Here is a 26,949-nt window from a genome sequence, read left to right on the forward strand (position 1 = left end):
GTTTACATAATGCCTATTCCACTCAGCCTGAGTCTCTGAGGTGTTTAACATACAAATATAACCTTGAATGTGTCTCTGTGTGTCTATCAGACCACTTTAGCCCTCTGAGACTCCCAGAGGGCTGAGATTTTGAACTGCTCCATCAGGCCAATAAACTTTTGGCCTCCCACCCACCATTAATCAAACTACCGTGTGTCCAAAACAAACAGAGACAGGGATCAAAGAGTAATTTGTCCAATAATCCAGTCAGTATTGTAAACAAACCGTTTCATGGTTTTAGTCAAGGGGATTTTTATGATGAGTCATGCGAGACTTTACTGTAAAGTGACTGTAAAACTGAAAATGAACCAAACATGCATGTCAAAATGGATATATTTTATCACAACTCTAAAGGTTAGGGCACAAAAAAACAATAGTTTAAGAATTAGCCACGGGAAATTTGAAGGATGCATCATCTGGGGGGAATTTATAAGGTATGAATTACGACATTGGGAAATGAAAGTAAAACACAAATCTCCCCCTAAAGAAAGCAGGCAATTCACGGATCATTAAAGGTGAAAGTGAAGTCAGTAGGAGGAGGGACAAGGATGTGTGAACAGGCCTATTGACCTCATGTCTGTGGTTATTGGAGTGAAAACAATCTAATTAATTACTCTGGAGACAATAACGATGCTAGAATATGCAGGAAAAGCTGGCAAGTGGCATGATTTAGATTGTATGTGCGACAGAGATCCAGTGTACTACTATATCCCCTGTTATTTTCACGTGCTTTTTGATGTATAAAAACATATACATTTATTTACACTACTATATATCGTCTTTTGTAATAACGGAACAACCCTAATGTGGACATTCTGGACAACACGTGTATAAAATTAGCATTTTGGGGGAAGTTTTTTATTCGGTAAGGATGAGGGAGAGATAAAAGTTTTCCCAAAAGGCTGAGTCGTCGGAGAAAAATTACGTTTCCGGACGGAGCCGAGGCAAGAAGAATGTGAGACGTCACGAGCATCCTGCAAGCTGATTGGTTGTTGCGCGGTATATATAAACCCCCAGTCCGCCGTTCAATCGCTTGGGTTGCGGGCAATTCGCGGTGTCTTATGTACAGAAACTTGCGCGCTCTTGCATCCTCGTGTTGGTCTGCTTTAGGTATTTTTGGTTTATCTTGTTCGGTTACAGGACATCGCAAAATCATGAAAGAGAGAAGAAACGCACAGCCACTGGTGGTGAGATGTAAACTGGTGCTGGTTGGGGATGTTCAATGCGGGAAAACTGCGATGTTACAGGTTTTGGCAAAGGATTGTTATCCAGAGGTCAGTAGCTTACAGCATTTCTGAATGACGCCCATTTATTAAATCATTAGTCCCGGTGGTTTTGTCGAATAACAAACTGTTGTTTCGCCCAGAAATGTTAGTTTCATTGTAACACGCTTTGGTTGCCAAGTGAGTTAGTCCATGTCATTTATTTTTTGGCATCACAATAAAGCATGCAAATAAATCGTTTTTGTAGTGATAAAGAACGATACGTAAGCATTTCGAGTGTTTCTTTTTACCCCACGCGTCGTGTATTTGCAGCATCACATGCGTTGATGGTGTTAATATGTTGCATCTTCTCCACAGACGTATGTGCCCACAGTATTTGAGAACTACACAGCCTGCCTGGAGCTCGATGACCAGCGTGTTGAATTAAGTTTATGGGACACATCAGGTAAGACTTATCGTATGATTGGGGTACTAGATACTAAAATGGATCAAAATGGACAGTAACATTTTTATTTGTGCACATTACATGTAGCATCCAAGTTGCGTAATGCAATGTAACGAAGCAGTATCAACATAATGAAATGGGGCGAAGACTGGTATTGTGTATGAGACATAAATATATATATATAAATAAATATATATATTCATATTCATGCACTTTTGAGTGCATTCATAGTCGGTTTGATATTGTCTAGAGAACACATTATATTGAAGACCATAGTGTCGTTGTCTTGCCAATTTGTCATCAGGGTCCTCTTAGTCTCTTTATGGTTGTTACAAATTGTAGCCGTTTTATATTCTGTTCGATGCAAGAGTCTGGCTTGTGTTGAACTGTGTTGGGCCAATCCAGTCATGCCGATTACTAAACTGCCTGATTGGAATATTGAATCTGAATGCAAATATAATCATTTATGCAAATTCTGAAGCAGCACAGGAAGATGTAAATGCTGAATAATTGCAACAGATGTTTGCAATGGAACAAGACCCAAACAAATGTGTACATGTTTTATGTTGTTGTTTTTTAATCAGTGTCACTTATTTTTATACCGTCCATTGGACCAAATTCAGTGTGATTACAACTTCAGTCTGTTTCAAAAGTACATGTGACTATTATTATTTACTGCTACTTGAATATTGTAAAACTTTCTTCATCAAAAGTGTGTATTGACTACCCTGTTAACATGATTTCAGATGCACATTATGATAAATTGACAAACTCTCTGTACCTGTAATACCGGAAGTTAAAATTAAAGTAAAATCAGTCAGTTAGATTAAATCAACAGTGTTATCAGGCACGAGACTAGACGTCTGTCTGTCTATCGCTTGCCATACATAGTCAGCAGACTAACGAGGGAGTATGTGGTCACTGAGGCAGTTCTCATCTGCCCACGGCTTCCTATTGTAGCCTATTGACCTGATTACAACGTACTATTTGTCTGCTTCACACAGCTCATTTCTGAATCTCTAGTAAATGACAGACATGATAATCTCATGTGTCTCTGGATGCGTGCTAAACGCACACCAACAGAAGCATCATAATTAGTACCCAGAAACGTCTGGCCATCCACTGACTGTGAAGTGTGGGTAACGGGACTAGGTTCTGTGATGTGTTTTTCTGTTTGTACACTTGCAGATTTTGGCAGACGAGTGAGTGAGAGAACAAGCAAGGATTGTGATTTCATGTACAGATTGTTGAATGAAATACGTGCTGTTAATATGCCTCGGTCCTTTGCTCTTGCTTTTTGATCTGATTTAGCCTGCTTGGAGACAAGCCAGCTGAAACGCAGAGTATGGTTTAAGGGGATGAGTCCCGGCTTGTGTGAGGATGAGAGGGCAAACCAGAGTTTTATCCACTTTTTAGCTGTTAATCATGGCTGATTTTGAACTGTTATTTCCAGCAAGTCAAAGTACTCTCAAATATGAAATTAATTTACTGTATCCGTGGGATGATAAATAGGTTTAGTGATGATGAGAAATGGATGATTTGGCAATGAAAAGTAAAGAAATATGCAAGAATTGTTTAAAACATTGCTGACAAAACATCTGTACTGGTTATGCTTTTTAAAGAATCAAGAGTTTTGTTCATTTTAAAATATCTTTTGGTGCGCGTACGTATGATCATAAATACAAGTAAAATCTGTAATATGGTCAATTATTTAGCAATTAAAAATTTTTTTTTAGTTTAATTTATTCTTGTAATGGCAATGTCATTCAGCAGTCATTACTGTAGTCTTCAGTTTCACGTGATCCTTCAGAAATAATTCTAATACGAAGAATTTGTGCTCAAGAAACTCTTTATTTTTAACTGTTAAAATGTTGACTTTTGTGGAATCCTTAAAAAAATTAATGCAAATATGCAGAAGAGTAATTCTGTTAAACACTTTTCAATGTGTGCGTTTTCATAGAGAAGTGCTAAATGGTGTTCCTTTACATTCAGTGCACAGTGAAAAGTTAAATTGCAGCTTCAGTTTTGTGCATAAAATCAAAATGGCGCCAAAGTCGTAACCTACATTTAATTAGTTCACTGCACTTTTTCAGTCACTTTGAATTAAATTATTAAAGTAAATTTACTGTGAACTTGAGTGGAAATGAGATTTAAATGAAGTAATCATTTTACAGTGAGGCAGTGTTGATGTGCATGTTTATGGGCTGCAAGATAGCACTTGCTGGTTGGTTACATTCTTTGATGCTGCTCAGTGTGAATCAGGCTTTTTATTAGTCTTTTCCTCATTGATTGAGCTGACCTCATCACTGGGTTTCAAACGGCATGCTTTGAGGCCCAGAAAGGATTTACAGGTGAAAATCAATCCTCACACTTAATCACGAACAATTGGACCAACTGCAGGCTTTTAGAAGATGGCCGTCTGTATTTCTAATATGGAGGCTATATTTAATTTGCATTGAGGTATTAGCAGAGTGTTAGGTGGAATCTGCCATTACACTAATGGATGTATATTTCTGCGAATATGAATTCTGCTTCAGTATAGGATGACTGCACAAGATTGTGTGCGTAAAAATAGTGCTGCATTAGCACATTAAAACAGCCAGTAGATTAATGGGCTCTCCAGTGGCCATTGGCAGTTGATGACAGGCACCAATGAGGAAACACCACCGTAGCCCTGAGATGGTATTCCCTGAGGGGTCATGGCCAGCCCCTCGCAGAGAGAGAGGGGGAATGCTTTGTTGGGCCCCATCATGTTCTGTGATGGAATCTCTAGGATCTTAAGGAAAGGGGGTGGGGGACACGGGGAACGCTCTAGGTTTTGTTCTCATCATCTACTGGGAAGACGGACAGGGGCTTTCATTTGCTTCTGGCTCCTTTGTGAACGCTGACCTCTCTCAGCCCCCTGCTCACATTTACATGATTCTGAGAGTACTGATTAATTCCCACAGATTCCACTGCGCTGAAGTTTACTCTTAGTCAGCATTTTCTTTCTGTGCCACATTTGAAATGTCAACTACTATGTAATATTTATGTACTGCTCTAATATTTTAATATTTTGATTTGTTTTTGTATTTAACATTTTTATATTTATCTTTTGCTTAAGTTAACATTTAAAACCTTTTTCCATCTAATATTTGGTTTGCATTTAAAGACATTTTAGCTAATAACACTGCTAAATTGATACAATCTTACAGTAGTTCATATAGATTTCTGTAAATATACATTACATTTTGTTTAATGTTTGTTTCATTTAAAACCTTAAGCTATACATTATCTTTTTAATATTTTTTTTTTGCATATGTGTAACTACATGTAATCGTTAACTAAGTACATAAAAATAATCTATGCTTTATTTGGAGGCAGACTTACGGTGATTTGAGGAATAGTGCGACTGATAACTTGTTTAGTTTATTTAGTTTATTGTTTAATACTACAATGGATCTTTAGCAAGATTAACAAACTACAACACAGTAAAAAGATGTATTGTCTGACATATTTTTTCCATTCAGTAGAGACTGCAAGCTCACTCACTCAAGTAAAATGATTTATTTTGATCTGTCACTGTAGATTGAGGGTAGAGAAGCAGGAAACGATGGCATATTATTTTCATCATATTCACACTTGAATGATATTTTCTTTCCATGGCGGATATGGCATTAAGCAATAATAATTGGCGGGATCTGTTATCACTGTATTATCAAGACTGTCAGAGATGGCTTAGTCATGAGGAATGAGAGCATAACTCCTTTTAATAAGTACAGAAATGAATCATCCCCAAATTAAAAAGACCGCCTTTTAAGTGACAATTCCACAAAGCGTGACGTCAAGCATACCCATGTGTGCACCAAAATGCATTTATTACAATTCTATTATATATAGTTACATTCATAGTTCGAAGTCATTGGCAAAACAGCTAAATTAGTTTTTCAAAGAGTGAAAGGGTTCAGCAGATGGAATGCGGTGCAGCGCACAAAAGCAGCCCACTCCACCTCCATCTGTTCACTTCACAAGACTCTTCCTGCGCCCAAGGAAAAGGCCGTCTCATATCAATCACATGCACACGTTGGCCCACTTTTCAGCTAAGCTAGTTTTGCTCCAGGCACGGCGTCACAACAAAAAGCATTTATTCTGATTGTTGCAACTCTGCTCTGCTCTTTTTTTTTCCACCCTTTTTTGCACGCTTCACAAGCCTCCGTCTGTTAATACGCAGACAGCATAACATCCTCTTCTTGTTCAGCCGGGGAACATGTGGCCCAGGGTAGAGAGCTGAGCAGTGGGTTGTTCAATAGTGCAATTCTGTGATCCAAGACTGCGGGTGGTACAGGATTCAAGTTAGATAATGCTCACTGCCAAAAGTGGCCTTTTTTTAGATTTCAAACAGTGGATTGAGTGAGTTTTGGTAAGCTCACTGTGTCGAGGTCTTAGTCTCTGACTGCTGGGATGTGTCATTTTGTCAAGTTTAATTGAAATTGCTTCTCAGTCCCTAGGTGTATATCTGCATTGATCGCTGCATTAGAATCAGCAACAATTAAATGCAGCCCCACGCTCAGGTTCGTGTGTCTGTGACATCTTGGTAGAAGACAGAAAATAGGCAGAGATTTGTGCTTTAGGGTGAAGATAATCTGCAGCGGTCCTTTCAGCCAGTGTATAAAAACGAGGGCAAATTAGCTTACGTTTAAATTCGTGTTGATACTTGGTTTATTAAAACCTGAAACATGACTCTTATGAGCATTACTTTTCAACTAAATTATTGACTGAATGAGATTTAATTGCAGTCAACATGAAATAAGTCAGTGAAGGATTCATCAGACTGCTTCAAAATTGCATGATTGTGAAAGAATTGTTCAAGCATCACGATGACAGTTTTAATTAACATAAAATCAATGTAAAAATACATTTTACTTATTGCCACATGATTGTACTTAATGTTTAGAGATTGTACAGAACTATAATCCTGGTTCCAATAATGATCAAGTGCTTGTGAGAAAGTAATATTTGGAAAAAGAAATGTAATATCATTGCCAAATGAGAATTTAATTGATTCACATATTTAAGACAATTCTTCCAAGATCAATGTTTAGACTCTATTGCTAACTTCTACAGTGCATTCACTGACTCTACAGTGGTATCACTGACTCAAGTCGAGATCTGAAGAGCATTACATGTGAGGTTCAGGAAGAGACTGAGGCTAAATTAATCCAGAAAATGCAATAGTGAGGTACATATAAGGGCGTTTATGTACACCACCCCAGCATCTCCTTGGTACCAAGTGGGTGGGCACTGCTCTGTATCAAATGATTGATAGGCAGTTAAGGGACGCCTTTAGGAAGACAGCGCTCTGCAGATGGTTGACTCCAAGGCTGTTGCTGTGGAAACAGAGGGACTGGAGGTATTGGGGGGGGGGTCTTACTTAAAGATTCTGAGCAAGAGCGAGAGGAAGTGCCTACCCCAGCCCCATCGCTCCAGTTGCATAATCTACTGGAAAAAAGAAATCGAGGGAGAAAGCGAGACGCATAGATCAATGAGGATTTAGAGCTCAGTTGTCATTTTCTTCTCCTTTAAAATGCCAATATGGCAAGCAGCGAGAGGGAGAGGGCTTAAACAGGATGTATGCTGAGCCGACTGGAAATGAAGTGATGACCAGGAGAGCTGTGCCTCCGGCCTTTGTTTGATTCTGCTGCAGATTTATACAGCACATTCACACTCATCAGATCTGCTGTTCTTCAATTCTGCTTAGAGACTCAAGTACTCAGTAGCAAAAGCAGTGAGCTTTAAAATATAAATATATTTATTTAAACGAACGTTTTATTAGCGGTATCAAATGATTAATTGCATCCAAAATAAGTTTATGTAATGTGTGTTCTTATGTATATTTGTGTATACACACACAAACATGCATTTATAGCCTCTTTAAGAAAAATTTTTGTAATTTAACATTTATTTTAAAATATATTTATATATGATCGAAATTATGATTAAAATGTATACATGAAATACAAGTAAATCTTTTTTAAAATGCTGCATGTTTGTATTTACGTCTGAATGCGTCATATGAAAGTTTAATGTTGGGAGACCAGGATGTTCTCTCGTCTATCTTGGGCATTTTATTATTTTAACAATATGTCAAGGACACTCAAAACTGCGCTTGAGGCTCAACGGAAAGAATGTTTTATCATGTTTTTAAAAAGTAAGAAAACATTCTTCTTTCATCACTGAATTGTACATTCAGTATCATCTCTCTCTTTCTTGTTTCAGGATCTCCATACTATGATAATGTGCGACCTCTCTGCTACAGTGACTCTGATGCAGTGCTCCTTTGTTTTGACATCAGTCGTCCAGATATCTTTGACAGTGGACTTAAGAAGGTAACAAGATATTCCTATTAATATTCAATCCCAGACCCTGATTCTCAGGAGCACGCCATTACGCCGTGGTTTCATTACTGTAATATGTTTTGTTGGGTGTCTTTAAAGCAAATCTGTTTAATTTAGACTTTATGAATGATTCATTTGTTTTTGTTTTCTTACTGTACTGTAATTTTTGGACTGCAATATTTATCACACTATACTTGCCAGAAGTGCTTGGCACTTAAAAAACAAGATTATGATAATTGCTGTTATGCAAAACCCTAGTTGCACAGAGCAATGTGTTTTCTGTGTTTCGCAAGAATTGATTTTATCTTAGAATTGCATATTTCTGTCTTGGCAGTGGAGGGCTGAGATCCTCGACTTTTGCCCCAGTACTCGTATTCTCCTTGTTGGTTGCAAGACTGATCTTCGGACAGATGTCTGCACACTGATGGAGCTGTCCAATCAGAAACAAACACCCATCACTCATGAGCAGGTACAGCCGCAAGTTGTTTTTTCCGCCTGCCACATTTTACACAAAAATATTAAACGGTACAGCTGTTTTAAGCATTGATAATAAGAAATGTTTCTTTAGCAGCAAATCAGCTTATTGGAATGATTATTGAGGACATTACTGAAGTTTATTCATGAATGCTAAAAGATTGCCATTACATGAAGATTTTAAAATTGTCAAAGCTACACAGGTACCATGAATACATTGTATTTTTTTGTTAAACATTAGGATATTTATAAGTAAAGATTGCGTTACATGAAGATATTTTGTAAACTTCATACCAAACAGATTTTTTGGACTTAATTTGGACAACTTTAAATGCAATTTTTTTTTGTTGCACCCTCCGATTCCAGATCTTTGAATAGTTGTATCCTAACAAACCACCAATTCAGAAAAATATTTAAAAAGTTAAACCAACCTTATTTCTTTAGTATTTTTAATAATTACTATGGCTTCAGTACAATGCTGTTATGGTTCTGCTCCATACTTCCGCATATGAATAAAACGTTTCTCTTGATATAAGTGGTTACATATATACATATAGCCATCCTTTATATTGTAGGACGCTTACTTAATATTTAACTACCTATGTAGACAACTGACGACACAAACAAAGCTTCAGCATTTATGAACTGTATCTTTTAAAAACACTGACTGAGAAACTGCATCTCCCATCACAGGGCTCTGCCATGGCCAAACAGTTGGGCGCCGAGGCTTATCTGGAGTGTTCAGCCTTCACCTCTGAGAAGAGCATCCACAGCGTGTTCCGCACAGCTGCCCTGGCTTGCATCAACAAGCTACAGCCGCTCGCCAAACCCAGCCCGACCCGCCGGCTCTCCAAACGCCTGCTGCACCTGCCCAGCAAGTCCGAGCTCCTCTCCTCCACCTTCAAAAAGGAGAAGGCCAAGAGTTGTTCGGTAATGTGAGTGGAGAACTTCACCCCCCCTCCATAACAAAAGCTACGCCATTCCCTGCGCTTTAGTCTGGGGAAGGGGGGGTGGGTTCCGATTGCCACATCATTGACGTGTGGAATCCTTCCTCACCCCCCCAAAAGAAACACCTTTCAGAACAAGCGGACACCTCGCTGTCCCTCTTGTCCTGAGCTCTTCAACAGTGCATATGTATTTTCAGTACTGTATCTTGCTTTTAAACGAGATTCGATCATCAGCCGTCATCTATTCACTCCTTGTTACCAAGAGATTTGCTGTCGTTGTGCCGGTTGAAGCTTGGGATTCAACTTAGTAAATAGGGAACAGATGTTTAAAAAAAGGTTCCAACGTTCACTGTAAGCTATTCGATATATAAATACAGGATCTCTAGTGTAAGTCTCCAAATAAATACCTACAGTATGCACTAAAATTGTGAAAGTTATGGAGCTGTGCACCAGGCCCCGGTCAGGTGGCCCATTTGGCTTTGTTGAATTGGCGGCAGTGGAAGAAGATAAATGTGATTTTTTTTTTTGAAGTGGGAGCCACCCATATCTGAACGTTAAGATGGAGAAATAGAAGGAAACGGGCCAAAAATATTTGTAGAAAGACAATTTATGATACTACCAAAGTAAATTTTCCCTTCTTTGCTCTACTAGACCACTGTCTGATATATACACGCTTCTATTTTTAGAGGCAATAGCTATCTGAGAGATGGGATGGGTGTGACTAGGGTACATATTACAGTGATTATCTGTATCTTAACAACTCCTGCTGCTTTCTAGTGTAGGCAACCATGAATTTGCAAAGGGATCCCTGCGCTAGTTCTGCCAAGGCTCACTCGGATCGAATTTGGCATGATGATTAAGCTTTCATGACCTCCAGAGATGCCGTAGCACTTTGAGGGTTTCCGAAACCAAAATGTACGCAAGGTTTTTAAGTCACCTGGTTTGAGATGTTTAGGATCATACCAGCTTGGGTTTAGTTTGTCATGCATCTTATGTAGCATTTTGTCGTCGAGCAGCAAGAATCTCCCGTTTCATTGCCTCCATGCTCATTTGCAGCACTAGCAGCTGAAATATTTGTTGGTAAATTCGTCCAATGTGTTTCTAAACTTGATTATCAATAGAAAAGAAAAAAAAAACATGTTTTCTTGTGCAAAGTGCTAATCTTGAAGTCTGCTTTTCACCACAAAGCAATAATTATGGTTCAAGTGCTTATAATGCAAGGTGTGTACAGTGGCAATAATTAAAACAAAAAAGGCTATTATAAAGTCATGCTACTGCTTTGTGGACATACGTATATTTATGTGGACATACATCAGCACTGCTGTAAAAACAAGCCAATATATTGTGACTCTGTTCAGACTTTGTTAAAGTAATTAGATGAAAAATGACCATTGGAGTGCAACACTATTTAGTTTTTTCTTTTCAACCAAATAGGAATATTAGTGTTCTGTTCATGAGCATAAAGGGAGGTTAATGCATGAGGAGCAGATGGACTGGAAGGAAATTCAGACTGGACCTTTTAAATATATGGATCAGCTGACCTGATAAGGGCTTTTATGTTTGAGAATCAGTCAAAGTCAAACTGGAAACGGAAGCCGACTTTTGGAATAAAACTGAACAGGCTGGTCCTGTTTAACGAAAGATATTTTTCCATTTTTGAACTGTTGTTCAAATAATTGTTTTTGCTTTGTGTATACTTGAAGTCAATATTTTTCTCATTTTGTTCAATCATCAGTGGCGAAAGGGAAGATGCGAGCTGTTTACAAGTTCTGCCACTGTGATCACACACCAAATTCCTTTTTGCATTGTCTAGTGACTGCGTAAATAAAGAAACTGAAGATGAATTTTGGGTGCTAGGGAGTATGAACAGCGTGTATACATGTCGCATGGCTGGTCAGACATTGTAGCTGCCAATTTAAGTTCTGGGTAATGTGAGCGTCCCAGATGGAGATGGACATTCGGTCATTATGCTGCCATTGCACAATGTTGGGAACAAATACACTTCAAGCATGTCCTCTAGTCCTTCAGTTGTACATATCCTGTTTTGTAATCTTTGTAAGACATTTAAAAGAATGTCACGAGATTAAATATTTGTTCTTGTTGTGTATTGACAAAGATGTGCTTGATGTAAAATTGCTTAGTCTTATTTATTTGGATTCATTTTTTGAGGTAACTATTTGGTTTTGTTTCACACGGTTTTATTTCAAAATGTTCATTTTTAAAATGACTTCTCCCTTTGTCTTTCCAGTAATAAAGCTTGCCTTTGTGCACATGACACACATGACGTGACTTGAGTATTTTGTAGTATTTTATTTTAAACCCTATGCTGTGATGACAAATTCGAAAAATGCTTATTGGCATTATAAACAATTCTTTTTTTTTTCTTTTTTTTCCAATTTGGTGTACTTAGGTATTCATACTTTTGAATGAGTTTAAATTTCCACCTAAGGAAAACTGAAAAATTGTTTCTTTGACTAAGAAAGCCATATGCTTAATTTGTGTTTCTTTTTATATAGATATTTTATCAGTTTTATATTGTAGCATTGTACTAAAACTAAGGCTGCTTTATATAATATGCTAGTGTTTAAAAATTAGGCGACTCATTTTTTTGTCATTTATATAAATCAAACATACAGTAAATTGTGAAAGCAATGTTTTTAAATGCATGTTAAAATTATTTTTTTTTAGCAGCCACGATTCCACTCATCTCACACGACACTTCAGAAATCATTCTCGGTGCTAAGCAAGTAGGTATATTTATCAATTAATGAGATTTAATTACTAGTCTTGCACTTAGCAAATATTGTGGCATTTTTACAGTTGACACAATTCCATTAATAAAATACAAAAAAATAATTAAAAAGCTCTCGTTCTGTTAGCGTTCCTTATTGACTGTTTGGCTGCCAGGTAGGCTGTCGAGTTGGCACGTTCCTCCCTTTCATCAGCCAGTATAAGACATTAACCGCATACTTACCTAGATTCTTTGGATATCGAGCTGGGGTGCACATCTGTCTCAAGACACAGCATCTGTGAGGGGCGTGGGGCACAAGCTGCTGCCGGTGTCCAAAAGAGGGCCGCTGCCAGGAGGCCATGTGGCTGAGGTGGAGACCCCGACTCGGCAGCCAAGAGACTTTCACACAGCCTAGCTCCCAATCTCACCGGGGAACTGCTCTACAAAGACAATGATAATGAAGTTACTCATTGGGCGCATGTAAAATCAGCTTTCCATTATGAAAGCAACATCTCAAGGCTTATCCGGCAAAGTAGAACATTAGATTAAAGAAGAGCTAGTAGGAGCGTGATGTTTGTTTATGGCTGAGCTATGTGCAGGCGTTAAGTCTCTTGACCATCTGTGAAATTACTTTTTTTTGCATTACAATGTTTTAATCTAGTGTGCTGCAGAGGACTGGCTTGACTTTCAATTTAAAACTCAGACACACTACAAAATTGTGTAGAAATAAGTTTCACTCATAGGATGGTAGTAAAATATTGACCTTGCGAAACAAGGCTGTTTGTGTACTTGGCAATTAAATGCAATTTACGCTACGTGACTATGATATTTTCTTAATGATAGATACCATATGGTCACAAAATGTAAGCAATTATAGCACATTATAAAACAGTGTGCTATAATTCCTTGGTGTAAATTTTAATTCAAATTATTAAATGGATGCCACCATAATGGGACAATAAACCCTACCCGATACTTTATTGTTTTTAACTTTTTTATTATTTCTTATATTTTTATGAAAAAAGTACAATTTGGAAAGGGTGAAAAATATTTGACCAAAAGGCAAATTCAAACCGGGGGTTGATCGCGACAAAATGAGTTTGAGCTATGTTACCGTCTACTCCACTGAAGCTGAAAGCTTTCAACTGTCTTTTGTAATGTTGACTAGTCCAATAACACTTGTGGGCGGAGTTAGTGTAAATAGCCTCTGCCTACAAGGTAGATACAATCCACAAAAGGAAAATGCAAGTAACATTATTAGCCCCTTTCACACATTAAACCTGGTAAACTGCCGTAAAACTGGCCGATTAACCTTTCCGGAAAATACACAAACGTGCAGTTTGCACAAGCGACCGTGTTTCATCTTTATACCAATAAGATGCTATTGCACAGGTGTAAGGGGGATGGTCACACACAGCTTGTTTTTCTCTTAAAACAAGTCATTTATTATAGTAAGCAATGGTGAAAAGAATTTGCTAAAAAGGCTTGTGCACTATATTAGAAAGGGATTGATTGCACACCCTGATACTTTTAAATTACAGATATGTCTATTTTATATCTGCCTTTGCATCTGCAGACGTTTCTAAAAGCATCTATAAGACATCTCCTATCAGATGTCAAATAGGCATTTATTAGATGTCTTTAAGGTGTGTGTCATATAGAATGCATGTAAAACTGACATCTTAGATGTCTTTTAGATGTTTGTACACCAGATGCTTTTCAGATGAATCTTTAACAGATGTCTAGCAGGCACTTCAAAATCTCCAGTAGCAGGTCATGTATTATTATTAATACATTTGTAAGACCTTACCTGTGGAAATACAGACAGAAGATTGGCAGGGCTACATACATATTCGAACAGTAGGGAAGTAATACATGACCTACTGCTGGAGTTCTTGAAATGTCATCCAAATTCTACTTGCTTTACATTCTTTGTTATGACGTGCTTTTAAAATAAGAATGCACATGATAACTTTCTTTAAATCTATAATAGGTAACAAATCAACCAGATAATAACTTGCAAAAATGGTTTAAACACAGAGTAATAAAGATGGCTGCGCGCTCATTTCTCTTGTGAATAATGTTTTTATGCAGTAGGCTAGTATATGACTTTGGACTAAACGTGCACATTAGCTGGCCTAGCCTTAAACAAGCTTCTCAATACTATTTGTGCATAAGAAAATTGTAGAGACAGGTGTTTTCAGATTTCATTGCTGATTTCAAGTATGAAATGTAGGCTAACTGTAACCTCTGTAAACAGATCTGAAGAATACGTTTCCTCATTCAAAAAGATAGAAACTTTGAACTTGAAATAGCTGCCTGCAAGGCGTTTAAAAAACCGAAAGAAATGTCTCACCTTTAACAGACTTTGACAGGGCAATGGTCAGATGTCCTTCTAGCTTATGTTTGCATTAAAAAAAAAAATTAAAAGCAGTAGAGCTTAAACATCTACGAGAGAGCCAAAGAAGACATATTTCTTGTTCACATATGATCTCTATTTATCAGTAAAGACTGTATGAAAGCGTTATTGAATTAAACAATACAACTGTGAAATGTGAAGGATAAAATGGTATTGCAAAATGTACTCCAATCATTTTTATTTACAACTCTGAAAATTCTTAGTGTTGTCAGCGTGGGAGTTTATCAAAAGCAATGCCTTCCTGCTTTAAATCAGTGAGTTCACAGGGTCTCTGACCTCTTGAACACCTGCGGTGCTTTTGATCCACTCAACAGCGCTTATGAAAGCATGCTAGAAGGATCTAGGTTATTGTTAAATGCCATGTTAGACACATGCAGTGAAAGTACAAGGACCTGAGGGTCCAGTCTCACCTCAGCACGCTCTAGTGTCCGCTAGCACCAAACAGGAGCTTACTCTTACACATACGCAAGGAGAGGGAGCTGTACTGCATACGCTGATAGTCATAGCAAATTAGGCCAACATCTGGACAGACACAAGGAAAGGAATTGCTCACTCGGCTATGAACAGATATGGTTTAGGGCCACGGGCATCATGGCACAGTCTAAGAACCAGACAGAATTGCTGGGTAGAAAATGGATTTGTTTCCATTTTAGCATATTTTAAATAATTTGCTTGTTGCAGTCACATTGCTCTCATGAGTTACATGCATAGCTATGCAATGATTATTATTAATAATAGTTGATCATTATTAGTAGGCTACGCCGACATTTGAGTTTACAAGATGTGAAAGTGAGTCACAAAGATGCTTTGAAAAATTGTACTGTTTCTGTCAAAAATACTTTTTCTAGCAATCATTTTCTAGCAGTAAAACAAAGTTTGAATTAAATAGACTTTTAAATTATAGTTACAATTAACAATAAAAATTCAATAATAATATTGTTAGTAATGGATGTAATCTATATATATTTTTTGTTTGTTTGTTTTTTTATTATTTATTTATTATTTTGTTTTTGTTGTCTTCCTGTCTTAATTGGTTCAGATCAAGGATAACAAAAACTTAAGAAATGTTTATTTTTGTAATGCGTAAAATTATGTCAATTTTGTTTTGTCCATTAAAATTAATTAATAGTTTTAAAATAGTTATAGATTATATAATTTTTTAAAAATATTTTACATCTCTCCTTTGTGCACCTCAAGTATTCATAGAAACTACAAAAAGTGTTTTAAATACACTCAAATGATTATTGATTCACCAGATAATGTGAAAAAATATGACTTTGGAGTATGATTTGTTTGATACAATCAGCAAGGTCTGCATCTACAAAAAACAACATTTATGGATGATATAGCCTGTTGACATGATCTTTTTCTGACAGGTGGGTCTTAAGTAAAAACATCCCACATCTTTTCTCGAATCCTGCAATCCTAAAAACCAGACCACCGTTTCGGTTAGGGTATCCTAGGTTCGCATCCTTGTCTGAATGTGTGTGAACACACACCTCCCGAGGAGGGAAAGCGAGCATCGCTCTCTGATTACTGATGAGCCGTCTGCCTCTGCAGCAGACCCACAGACACTTCCACCCTCTCTCTGTCTCACACAGTCTCTGCCGCAGTGCAGGGCCCAACCGGATCATCACTACCGTTTCTGTCTTACTACAGTGTGTCAGGGTCAGCAGGCGCTCTTTTGTGCCCTCTCAGGGTTGAGGGTGATTGAGGTTTTTTTTTATGAGACCAAAATATTTCAGCTGTACGTGTAAATATATATTTTTTCACACAATGATAATGTGACGTATTTGATCTGGCACTCCATTTGTGAAGGTCCATAAGCGTCTGTGTGCTCTGGGCAGACTAATGAAGCAGACATGCAGAGCTCCAAGGATAACACGTGCCCCGCATTTACCTCAGTAGCAACCCAATCATACAAACATCAAAATTAAACAGACTTTAAAATGCTGAAAATAACAATAAAAGTAAAAGTTAAAATAATCATAATAGTATTTAGTGATACATTTAATAAAACTACTACAAAATTACAGTCAATAAAACAGAAAATTACAGTTAATTATTACATATATACAAACATTATGAATTAAATGTCTTGTCTTAAATTGTTTTAAATATAAATGACACAAATTTGAGAAATGTTTTTGTAATGGAGAAATACAAATAAATTTGTAATTGAAAATAGTAATTAGTTCATAGTAAAAATGTTCATTGTTTTTTATTACAAAACAATACGTTATGCGAAAATGTCTCAAGCTTATGTAAAACCTTGATTAGTGATGTAAAAATAAAAGTACAAAATCTATTTATTTTACATCGTATTTATTTATTTGTTTGTTTTCTGAAACCCTAAAACTTTCCGTTCATTTCCAGGTTTAAAATAAATGTTAAATTCCAAATATTTGGACCCCACTATATTTCATCTTGAACACACATCACCAATATTATTCTGGATATTAGTAGTAGGATGTTAACAAATTAGTGTTGGATAGATATTCTAGGTTTTATGCTCTGTTTGTTCAGGTTCTATCCAAACATTCTTTTCATAATTACCCTAAACCTCACTAATGGCCCAAATCTATTCACGGAATGTTAACAAACATTATAAACAATTTTGTTTACCCAAGCAAAATGTCTTTTCCATGTGTGTGCTCCTTTAATCATCCTGCAACCAGCTGACAGTAGTCTGATCCCGTAGTCTCCCATGAGCACCCTGTCCACCCACTCGCTCTCTATAGGGCAAATGCAGACATGATCAATTGTTCATCGTTCCCGAAGCTCTGCCAGGCTCGCTTTCTTCCGTTGTTTTGCAACAGGAGCACTAAAAATCTTCCTCGTGTTTCTAGGACACATCCAAACACATTAAACGGTATGTCTTGTCCCATAATTCAGTCAAGCAAGTCAAGTGTTTCCGCGTTTCCTGTCTGGATGAGTAATCGCAAATTAAGCTGTGATTCTTTTCATTTGTGTGTATTTATTTTGGTCATTCATACCTCCCCTCATTTAATCGTCTAATTAAATATCGGTTCCGATTATAACAATATCCGCATTCCTGCTCTGCATAAACCCGAAACAGGATATTGAGCAACCTGAAGAAAAGACACACAAGCATGCAAAGATATGCACACTCTGGCATTGTGCTTTTCCTCGTGCCATCGCTAGGCAACGGTGCACACAAAGGCTGCGGCATTGGCAGCGAGGTCTGATGTGCAGAATGTGACAGTGTTGAATGCACTGAGCGGGGCAGCCGGAGCAAAGCTGTGTATTCAAGCCACAAGTCAGGTTTACTGACATTCTTCTCATTACCTCCGAGTGAAAGAGAAAGAACGAAATATAGGCGAGCGCTCAAGCGATGACCAACCGTGTCCTGCAAGTAAATCTGCCAAACAACAAGGAGGGGGGTAAACCACTGTGTACTGAACACGGCCAGGATGATTCATCCCTGTCAAACCCAGACAACTCACCCAAATGCACAAATACGCTTTTTCAGTTCAAGTGCCATGATAGGATTAAATGTAAGTTATGTATGCTCTGCGTTGGGGTCAATCTGTCTGGGTTTATTTTGTATTTTGACTGTACGATATCCCACGCGAGATGCCTTTCACACAAAATGCGTTTAAAAAAGTTGAGATGCATGGCAGTGGATTTAAAAAAGTTAGCATTGCTCTAAAGCTTTTTTTAAAAGTTTCCTTTATTTGAACTTAAAGAGGTACTCCACAAAAAAAACATAATTTTTGTCGTTAATTCCATTTGGTTCCAAACCACAATAAAAGCTTGTTTGCTTGTCTTCGAAACACATTTTAAGATATTGTTACTGTCCTATTAAATGTCAAGAGAATTACACTGTCAAGGTATACTTGTCTGGGCAATTATGAAAGACATCGTCAGAATAGTCCATCTGCCATCAGTGCTTTAATCTGTATTTTATGAAGTTTATGAAGTATACTTTTTGCACACAAAAGACAATAAAAATAATAACTTTATTCATCAATTTGTCTCCGCAATCACCATAGAGAGAGATTCGCTGCACGCAAATACGTTTTCTATGTTTATTCATGCTTTGATTTAAACAAAAGCTGTGTATCTGTGTCCCTCGTCTGACATAGAAGAGTGTATGCTGTTTGCGTCCAGCAATACTCTCCAAAATAGTGCTACGGTGACACAAAGACGTTGCAGTGGAACATAAAATTTCTTTATGAATGGTGCCTGACAAAGGCTACTAATTTTAGGTTTTAATTCTTCTAAGAAATCTCAAGACCTTGCATTTTTTTCTATTCCATTGCCCTGCATCTTACATTTTTACGTCTTACACCTAAATGCATCCATCTACTGCATCTTCATAGAAAAACAATGAAAAAACAGCACAGTGGAGTACAAAAACACTTTTGTGTGAACAACCCCTAACAAGTTTGTATTGTTCATAGCATTACGTATTGTTACGATAAGTTCAACTTTGGAAAAAAATGCGTCTTTAGACTGTTTTTTAATCAGTTTAAACATGAGAACAGCTCAGAACGGGATGTGTGAAGAACTATGAGATTTTATCACTTCAAGGTCTCTAAATTACCTCTGTGCCATTAAATAAAAAGGAGTCCAACTCGGAAAGCATTACACACTGTGGGAAAGTATTATGTTGTGTCAGACCTTCACTTCCACCTTGTCAGCTGATTGCCTGACCCATCCAGTTCAAAGCACAAAAATAGCTCCTGTTATTGTCGGACTGAGGTTGGCTCTCAAAGGCACAGCTCTTATGGAAAAAGCTGCGGATCAAGGAACTGGACTGAGTGAGAATTGATGTTAAAGCCCAATGACAGGGCTGCAATTAGGAATCACACTCTCTGAACAAGCACTTGGAGGATGTACAAGGACTACATAGGAAGTGAAGCACGAAGTGAGCTTGAAGGAGGTTATGTAAGAAACACAGAGTGACTTTATGTTCCATGCTGCTGACGGGATCCAAAAACAAGTCATGTTCTTGGTATTTGAGAGTTGATGTAGTTTACAGTTTCACTTTCGACGTTTTATGTATATTTATGTGTATGTGTATTATACAATGGTAATATGTTTTTTTATCAATATATATTTATCAAAATATTTTAATCTTCATTACACTTTACATGTATTTACTCATGTATTTTGAAGCAAAAAATTAAGTTTAATGAAAAACAAATATTTACTAATATCTAACATTCACTTTTTCAGGATGACTCAAGAAAACAATATTCTGAAATTTATGCAAATTTTTATCATTAAAAATTCTAATTTTCATTTAAATATTTATGCTGATAATATAATTTCTAATGAAAATTGTGGGCATAAAATACAAGCCAGACTTGTGGACTCCATATCAAAGTACGCCACAGAGGTTCCATGAAATATTAATCATCTCGACCTGCAGCAAGGTCTGTTTTGGCTTTGTGTCTGCGTGAACATCCTCCGTATTTTTATGAACACTCCATCTTTCTCAAAGACGCATTGATACACACCAAATAACCAAGAGCGGTCTTTGTAGATTTGTTTTTCCCTACGAACAGATATAATCCTTGTCTTCATGCGTTTTCACAGCGGTAAGCCTGTTGTCATGGGAACATGAAGACGTACATAGGGAGAACGTTTCCCCTTGTTCCAATGTCTTTATCCAACAAGATACAGTCACTTGGATTGTGCATCCATGCACGGTGTGAATATTAACACTGATGTGAAGAGCTCCTCTCATGCATATTTCATTCGCTGAATGGCTAACAATAACAAAGAGATCATACGAAGAAAATCAGAAATTGAGAAAATGAGAAAATCTCATAAAGACGTAGAACATCTAGTTTACCTAAACAACGCTCAATGACATTTATATGTCCCTGCTGCATGGGTCATGGCATTTGCATCATCTGTAGCTGTAAGTCTTTCAGCCTGACCTATTTCTGTTTAAACTATAGTATGAAACACGCTATAGATTCAGCAGACAGAGCAAACACATACAGTGAGAAATGTGAGATAATGTGCTTTTCAGGTGACTGGTGTTGCCTAAAACCAACGGTATATCATGGTAACTGCTTCTAGTGATCTAGCGAACTTGTTTACAGTTCTGTCAATGCGGCCATGGGCCATCTCTCCAATCGTCCGCACGACTCATTAGGCTAAAGGCCCTGCTAATGTTGGCCATGTAATTGGAGTCATAAATAAGGCAGCCCCATTCAGACAATCACTAGACAACCAAAAAAAGAACGCCTGCAGGAGTGAAGAGAAATCCTCGTGTGAATCCAAAATATGAACTACTGCACTATGAGCAATTAATATATTTAAAAAATACGCTGTACAGCAATAGTTCACTCAGAATTGAAAATCTGCAGACTGTTTACTCATTATCAGGCCATTCAAGATGCAGATGACTTTGTTTCCTTCTCAGAACAGATTTGAAGAAATTTAGCGTTTGCTCTGTAGTGAATGGGTGCTGTCAGAAGGAGACTAAACAGTTAATGTCACGATTTTACATCTAATCCACATAAATCCAGGCTATCAATTAATGTCTTGGAAGGTTACTATAGGAATGTAATGGGTTACAGATTACAAGTTACCCTATTTAAAATGTAGTAAGTAGTGTAACTTTAAAGTAATGTAACTGATTACTTTTCGAAATTTCTAATGATTTCAACAGTTAATCATTTTTCGAACACCTTAACCTTACAGTATTACTCAACAGATTAGACTGTCAGATTATCATTTTGTTAAGATTATAATATCTTAATTTTAAAGTAGTCATTGGATGCAAAATTCACTTTTACGTGGTGTTTACATATAAATAGGCTATATTTAGAGTTTTTCATTGGAGAAAGCCATATAATATAGCAGACTCATATTTTTGCCAGATGCAAAGTTAAAAACACTACCTAATGAATTTGTCATTAGCTTTTTTGACTTTTTTTTTTCTGATGGCACACTCTCACTAATCTGTCAAACAATGTAAAACTGGCAAATCTTTGCTGTTTATGAGTCTGTAAATCAAGAAGTTTAGTCACTGTCTTGATTTACTAACACATCAACGACGACAACTTGTTTCAGATGTGCAGCTGACATTAATTCATGTCACTTTTTGTGAAATAAAATGAGTTACACTTTATTTTAAGGTGTCCTTGTTACAGTTCTACATTTAAGTACCGAGTAATATTAACTATTATTAATGTACTTCCTGTGTGGTTAGGGTTAGCAATAAGATTTGTCTTAGGGTTTCTTGCATGCAATTATGCTAAATTAATTGTAACAACATGTAACCATTGTCCAGTGTCAAATGCTCAGCTGCTTCAAAGATGATGGAGCATCACATCTGCCACAAGTAATCATGCCATGCTTGAAGATGTTATAACTCAAGACCATCTCAGGGGCTCTGACACAAAGATGTGGAAAGGAAACATATCTATTTGAGTGGGTGGAGTATTATAGATGCTTTTTATGACATTTGCATTGATTTAAACATGTGACATTTGCAGTGATGTGCAGCCTATGCCTCTGCAGTAAATAAATTATGGACAACAATGTTGTCCTGACGTCTGCACTAAAAATAATATGATAGGCCAAACTGATGAAGTGAAACACACATTGAAACACCATATAAAACTGAATTCAATCTGCTTTTCTGAAAGTAATAATAATCAATTTATAGAATTAAAAACCATAAAGACTGTAGTTCAGTATTTCTTTTCTCAGCAAGTGAACTCTTTCTCTTTTTCTTCTAGTGATATCCACTCTGTGGACATTATATAGCTTTCTATATAGCTCTAAGAATAGGTTTGAGGGTAATTACGGATCATCATTTTAATATCTCATGCTCACAGAGGAATGAAGATTCCTTTTTAACTCTCACAAGTGGTAACACTTGCTTTTGCTAATTATTACGTTTTAAACAAGAGGCTTCCAATCTGTCTTCTGGAAATCCAGCCAATACAGTCCTTGCCAGAGCTACTCTCGTGCCCTAATGGTGAAGTCCGTCTGTGAATCTCTCAGGAATCTAAGGGCCTTCTCTGCAGAATCCATACAAAAGCTATACATGGCTCTGAATAAGAAGGTGCATTTACTTATGTATTACATTCTTTGACCCTTGTGCTCCGCTGCATTTTTGGGATTTTTTTTACTGATCTCATTTAAAAGGTGCAATTATCAAAAGAAATTGATATAAATGGTCTCATTTTATTTAATCTTATTTAATAGGTAAATTTTAAAAACAGATGGAATGAAGTATATATATTTGTTTATTTTTTCCATTATTTTATGATAAACATAAATCATTGCACAAATTATTAAATGTATAAATAAATTTATATATATTTTTCTAAGTCTGTTAGCTGAGATCTGTTGGGTCCATTTCTCTTCATGAGGTCTCATTTGATTGCACTAAAAGCAAGTAAACAGGAAAAATAAAGAATTTTCTTTATATCATGTATTAATAAATGTAGGTAGGCAAAGTTTCTTCAAGGGGTCTCTATTTTCCTATTTTTGAATTCAAAACGTTCCCATATCTACATAGTTTGGGCTAAACGGATAAAATTATCTCATTTGACACAGAAGACCTTCAATTTTAACACATGGGTGGAATAATTCATAATTATTATTGTATTTCTTCACAATCCAGCGTGATCCATCTGTGCATATAGCTAGCGGCTAGCGCGAAGGGGCGTGTCCATGTCATGCTCAGTGCACCCTGTGTAGACCTTAATAGGTTAATAGGGGGGTGTAGACATTATTAGGTTGGTTTATGCAAAAGATTTATGTTAAAAGAAAGCTGCACTACTACGCTTTTGAATGATACCTTATATGTATAGGTCACTGCGTTACAGTTATTGATTTTTTACTATAACTCTAATGATGCAATTTTGGTCATGAGGTTAAACAGTCATGTCGTGACACCACTGAAACAAGCCATACAAAATGACACCAGAATCTGTGCTAGAAGACAAAACAAGTGCACAAAAACACTCGCATTGCCAAATAAACTGCCAAAGGCATACTTAGATCCTTAAATCAGTCTTTAGAAAGTAGAGGGGAAAAATTAAGATCGGGCCTTTTTTTCTTGATATGTACATATCCAACTGTTCTAGGGTTTCTGCATGTAAATATGATTTATTTGAGATGCAACATGGAGATATATAGTCTTATTGTATGATAAACTGAACCAAGATAAATTTTGGCAGAAAACAAGGTAAAAATATTGCATATTACATACAGTATTCAAGTTGCTGGCAGCAGAAGTTAAAGTCTTAAAATTGTGGATCAGTTGGAAGCTGTATTTTTAAAATTATTATAAAGTTAAAACACATTGTGTTTATTAATTAAAAATTAAATTAACTTCATAAACCCTGCAGAAACCCTGTTCTAAATATGTTTTTGATTCACTCATAAGAATAACGCTGGAATCGGTATAGGATCATGCTATTAATTAAAAAGAACAGACTCATGAGAGTTCATACTAGATAGGAGGCGCAGCATTGGTTCACAACAATGGCTCATACAAGTTATTTGTTCACGATTCAGCTGGAGTAGCCTTTGCCGGTTGAGTTCTACAGTTACATAGTTATTTGTCTGGGTGTTGGTTGGACTGCATCTGCTATGCGATAAGTTTTTGATTAAAAGCCGTGCCGTTTCTCGCTGTAGATTCAGTAGTGGATAAAAACACAAATGCTGCCTGCCAGAGTATTTTAGTGTGGTGGAAGAATGCACACGTGAGAACCGAAACAAATGTACATCGCACTCATTTTTTTATTTTTAAAAGTGAACTGGTTCTTAGTTTTCAGCCCTAGGCCTATTGTTAGATAAAAGACAGTGTATCTTATTGACACCTGTGCTACGGAGAGGTGTTTGGGGATTAGAAAATAGAGAGCGACAGATAAATAGACAAAGAGACAATCAGAGAGAGAAGCAGCATGCCAGAGCTGTCAGAGCCAAGATCCTGTCTAATTAAAGAGCACAGTGGGGAGGGGCACAAGGTACAGTAGCTTTGTGGACAGGACAACCTCGGTGAAATGCGTACAAATGTCTGAGACTCATAAAAGCACTTATGGTATCTATCAGATTATTAAGTTGCAAATGAAGTTTAAGTTTCAAACACTGATAATTATTATTATATTTAAAAAAAAAACAAAAGGATGCTAATATTTGCATATTTCACAATATTTGCATTTTGGCTTTATTTCAATGTTTCCTTGCCCTTTGCAACCCCCGACCTTTCATGCAGGCAGATGGATGATGACATGAGTGAGATAGCCCAGGGAAAAAATCACGACAAACCAAATCACAGAACACAAAATCCGGCTTGTTTTATGCACCATTTCACACACTATTTCAAAATAGCAAGTATAATTATTATAATAATTTTTTTTTTTTTTTACGTTTTTATTACACACAGTGAACTGTATTAATATGAAGTAATTTTCCATATAGATTTTTTTACAGTGTTTAATCTGTATTTTGAATTTTGGACTGCACTGTTCTTTATAGTGCCAATATGTTATAAAATTAATGGATAGTGAACTTTTTTTAAATATTTGTTCAAATATATTCTAAAAATATATTCTTGGCTAAAATTTAGACGTAAAATAGGCTAAAACAGGCATGCAATATAAAAAAGCATGATCTCATAATATCAGTATACCCCCCCACCCCCTTATCCTGACATAAAGGAACATAGAAGGAGGGGAGACTAGAGAGAGTATGAGGCAAACAAAGAGTGCTCTTGGCATGAGGAGCAACATTTTCTTTTTTTTTTTGTGGAGCGGAAAGCCTGGCTGAGCCAGATGGGCCGGCCCGTGATATGGAAGAGCAGCAGATGTCCAAAAAAGCTTCGGCATACCACTGCAAAGCCTCATGGTCCAGCCTGTACATGGGCATCACACACCTGAGCCACTCCAGATGACATTCATGAGAATGCAAGGCTCTTATTCGGTCTGAGTATTACTGGTGAAGCTTATGATCTATCCCAAGATTATTAAAGGTTCGGAAAAGACATTATAAGGCATGAGGGACTGACAACACATTTATGTCAATGAAAATTGATAAAACTGTGAAAAAGTGAAATAATATTTTCTTGTAATATTTCCAGTTCTGTCTTTTTGTTAACAAATTAGTACATTCTTTTTCTTAATTATATAAATTTTTAATGAAATGTTAAAAATGTTGGGACAAATAAATAACCAAATATCTAAACATACCCCACTTTGGTATTATGCTGACATATTAACAGTTAAAAATATATTAAAATATGCAGTAGATCACCTAACCCTTTGCAGAGACAAGAGTACTTGGTTTCCCCAAGTATTATTTCCATACTCTTATCTAACACGCAGATCCAGAGAGGGGTCAGGGCACTATTGTACTATTGTAGACTGTAGAGCAGATGGGGATTCACTGCATTGCTCAAGGGCTCACTGGAATAATCAGAGGAAATGCCCTGAGTCACATCACAACACAGGTTTTCCAATTTACAGCAAGGTGCTTTTATTACGCACCACCCGTCACTGCATTTCTGCCAAAATCCCCCTCAAGTACTAAACATATTGGGAAGATGGTTTAATGTGTTAGCCTTAAGACCGATATGATAAATAAAATGGCTTATTGTGGAATGGAAAGTACATGCCTTTTGACATCAAAAACCGTGTCCAATTAATCTCTACTGTACACTTGCACAAGGTCATCTTTAGATTTGTAAAAGCTGGCCAAATTCCTACATGGGCATGCTGCGTAGCATCTCCTTATTACCAAAAACCATGTGAAAAGGTGAAAAAATTAAATACGTATTTACCAAAGTTTTGACCTTTCAGGTTTTCTATACGAAAATGAATGGCTGTGGCAGTAATGGAATTAATGGTGTGTTAAGTTTGCTACATACCACTGAGCGTCTGTTGTGAGATGATGGTCGCAGAAATGCCATGTGGTTCCTGACAGGCTACCTGTGACGGAAATAGGCCTTTGTTTAAAATCCTTCTGGTAGGAAGGAAGAATTGCTGTTTCTGCTGAATATATAAATACCTTCTTCAATGTTTAGATTAATAAGTTAACATGATGTTTAGATATTAAGTTTCAGAGTGGGAACTCACGATAAAATACACCACGGGTTTACTGTTTAGTCGGGTTTATACAACTGGTGAAGCAGCGCCCTCTGTTGAGCAGCTCAGGGCAGCGCACCCAACTGTTTTTACGTGCACTGCCGTTTCTGTTCATAAATTGACATTTAAAAAGTCTGTTCACAGACATACTTAATTAATTGAACTTATTCTGCGATTATTACCCGGAAAAAAATATACATTGAGTTGC

The 26,949-nt window shown here is 36.8% G+C and overlaps 1 protein-coding gene and 1 long non-coding RNA gene across 3 annotated transcripts; one reads left to right on the plus strand and one right to left on the minus strand.

Moving 5' to 3' along the window:
* The first annotated feature begins 1,057 nt into the window (after positions 1–1,057).
* On the plus strand, positions 1,058–11,791 carry rnd1b (Rho family GTPase 1b). Its single transcript, XM_043225416.1, has 5 exons — positions 1,058–1,313; positions 1,620–1,707; positions 7,963–8,072; positions 8,416–8,550; positions 9,249–11,791. Exons 1-5 carry the CDS (start codon positions 1,101–1,103, stop codon positions 9,492–9,494), a joined length of 792 nt encoding a protein of 263 aa, XP_043081351.1. The 5' UTR covers positions 1,058–1,100; the 3' UTR covers positions 9,495–11,791.
* LOC122329227 lies at positions 9,319–26,792 on the minus strand. 2 transcript variants are annotated; one of them, XR_006247888.1, is made up of 4 exons: positions 26,733–26,792; positions 26,525–26,585; positions 12,477–12,668; positions 9,319–9,454 (listed from the first exon to the last, which is right to left on the minus strand). It is a non-coding gene; the product is annotated as an uncharacterized LOC122329227 (long non-coding RNA). The 2 variants fall into 2 exon arrangements; XR_006247887.1 differs by having other exon boundaries at positions 26,665–26,792.
* Between the last annotated feature and the right edge of the window lie 157 nt (positions 26,793–26,949).

The sequence above is a fragment of the Puntigrus tetrazona genome, chromosome 23 (genome assembly GCF_018831695.1).
Source record: "Puntigrus tetrazona isolate hp1 chromosome 23, ASM1883169v1, whole genome shotgun sequence".
NCBI lineage: Eukaryota > Metazoa > Chordata > Actinopteri > Cypriniformes > Cyprinidae > Puntigrus > Puntigrus tetrazona.

Excerpts from the sequence above, each read along its gene's own strand:
- rnd1b (XM_043225416.1), top strand. The coding sequence starts at position 1,101 with ATGTACAGAAACTTGCGCGCTCTTGCATCCTCGTGTTGGTCTGCTTTA. Across the intron at positions 1,314-1,619 it reads CAAAGGATTGTTATCCAGAG|ACGTATGTGCCCACAGTATT; the intron begins GTCAGTAGCTTA and ends TCTTCTCCACAG. Across the intron at positions 8,073-8,415 it reads TTGACAGTGGACTTAAGAAG|TGGAGGGCTGAGATCCTCGA; the intron begins GTAACAAGATAT and ends CTGTCTTGGCAG.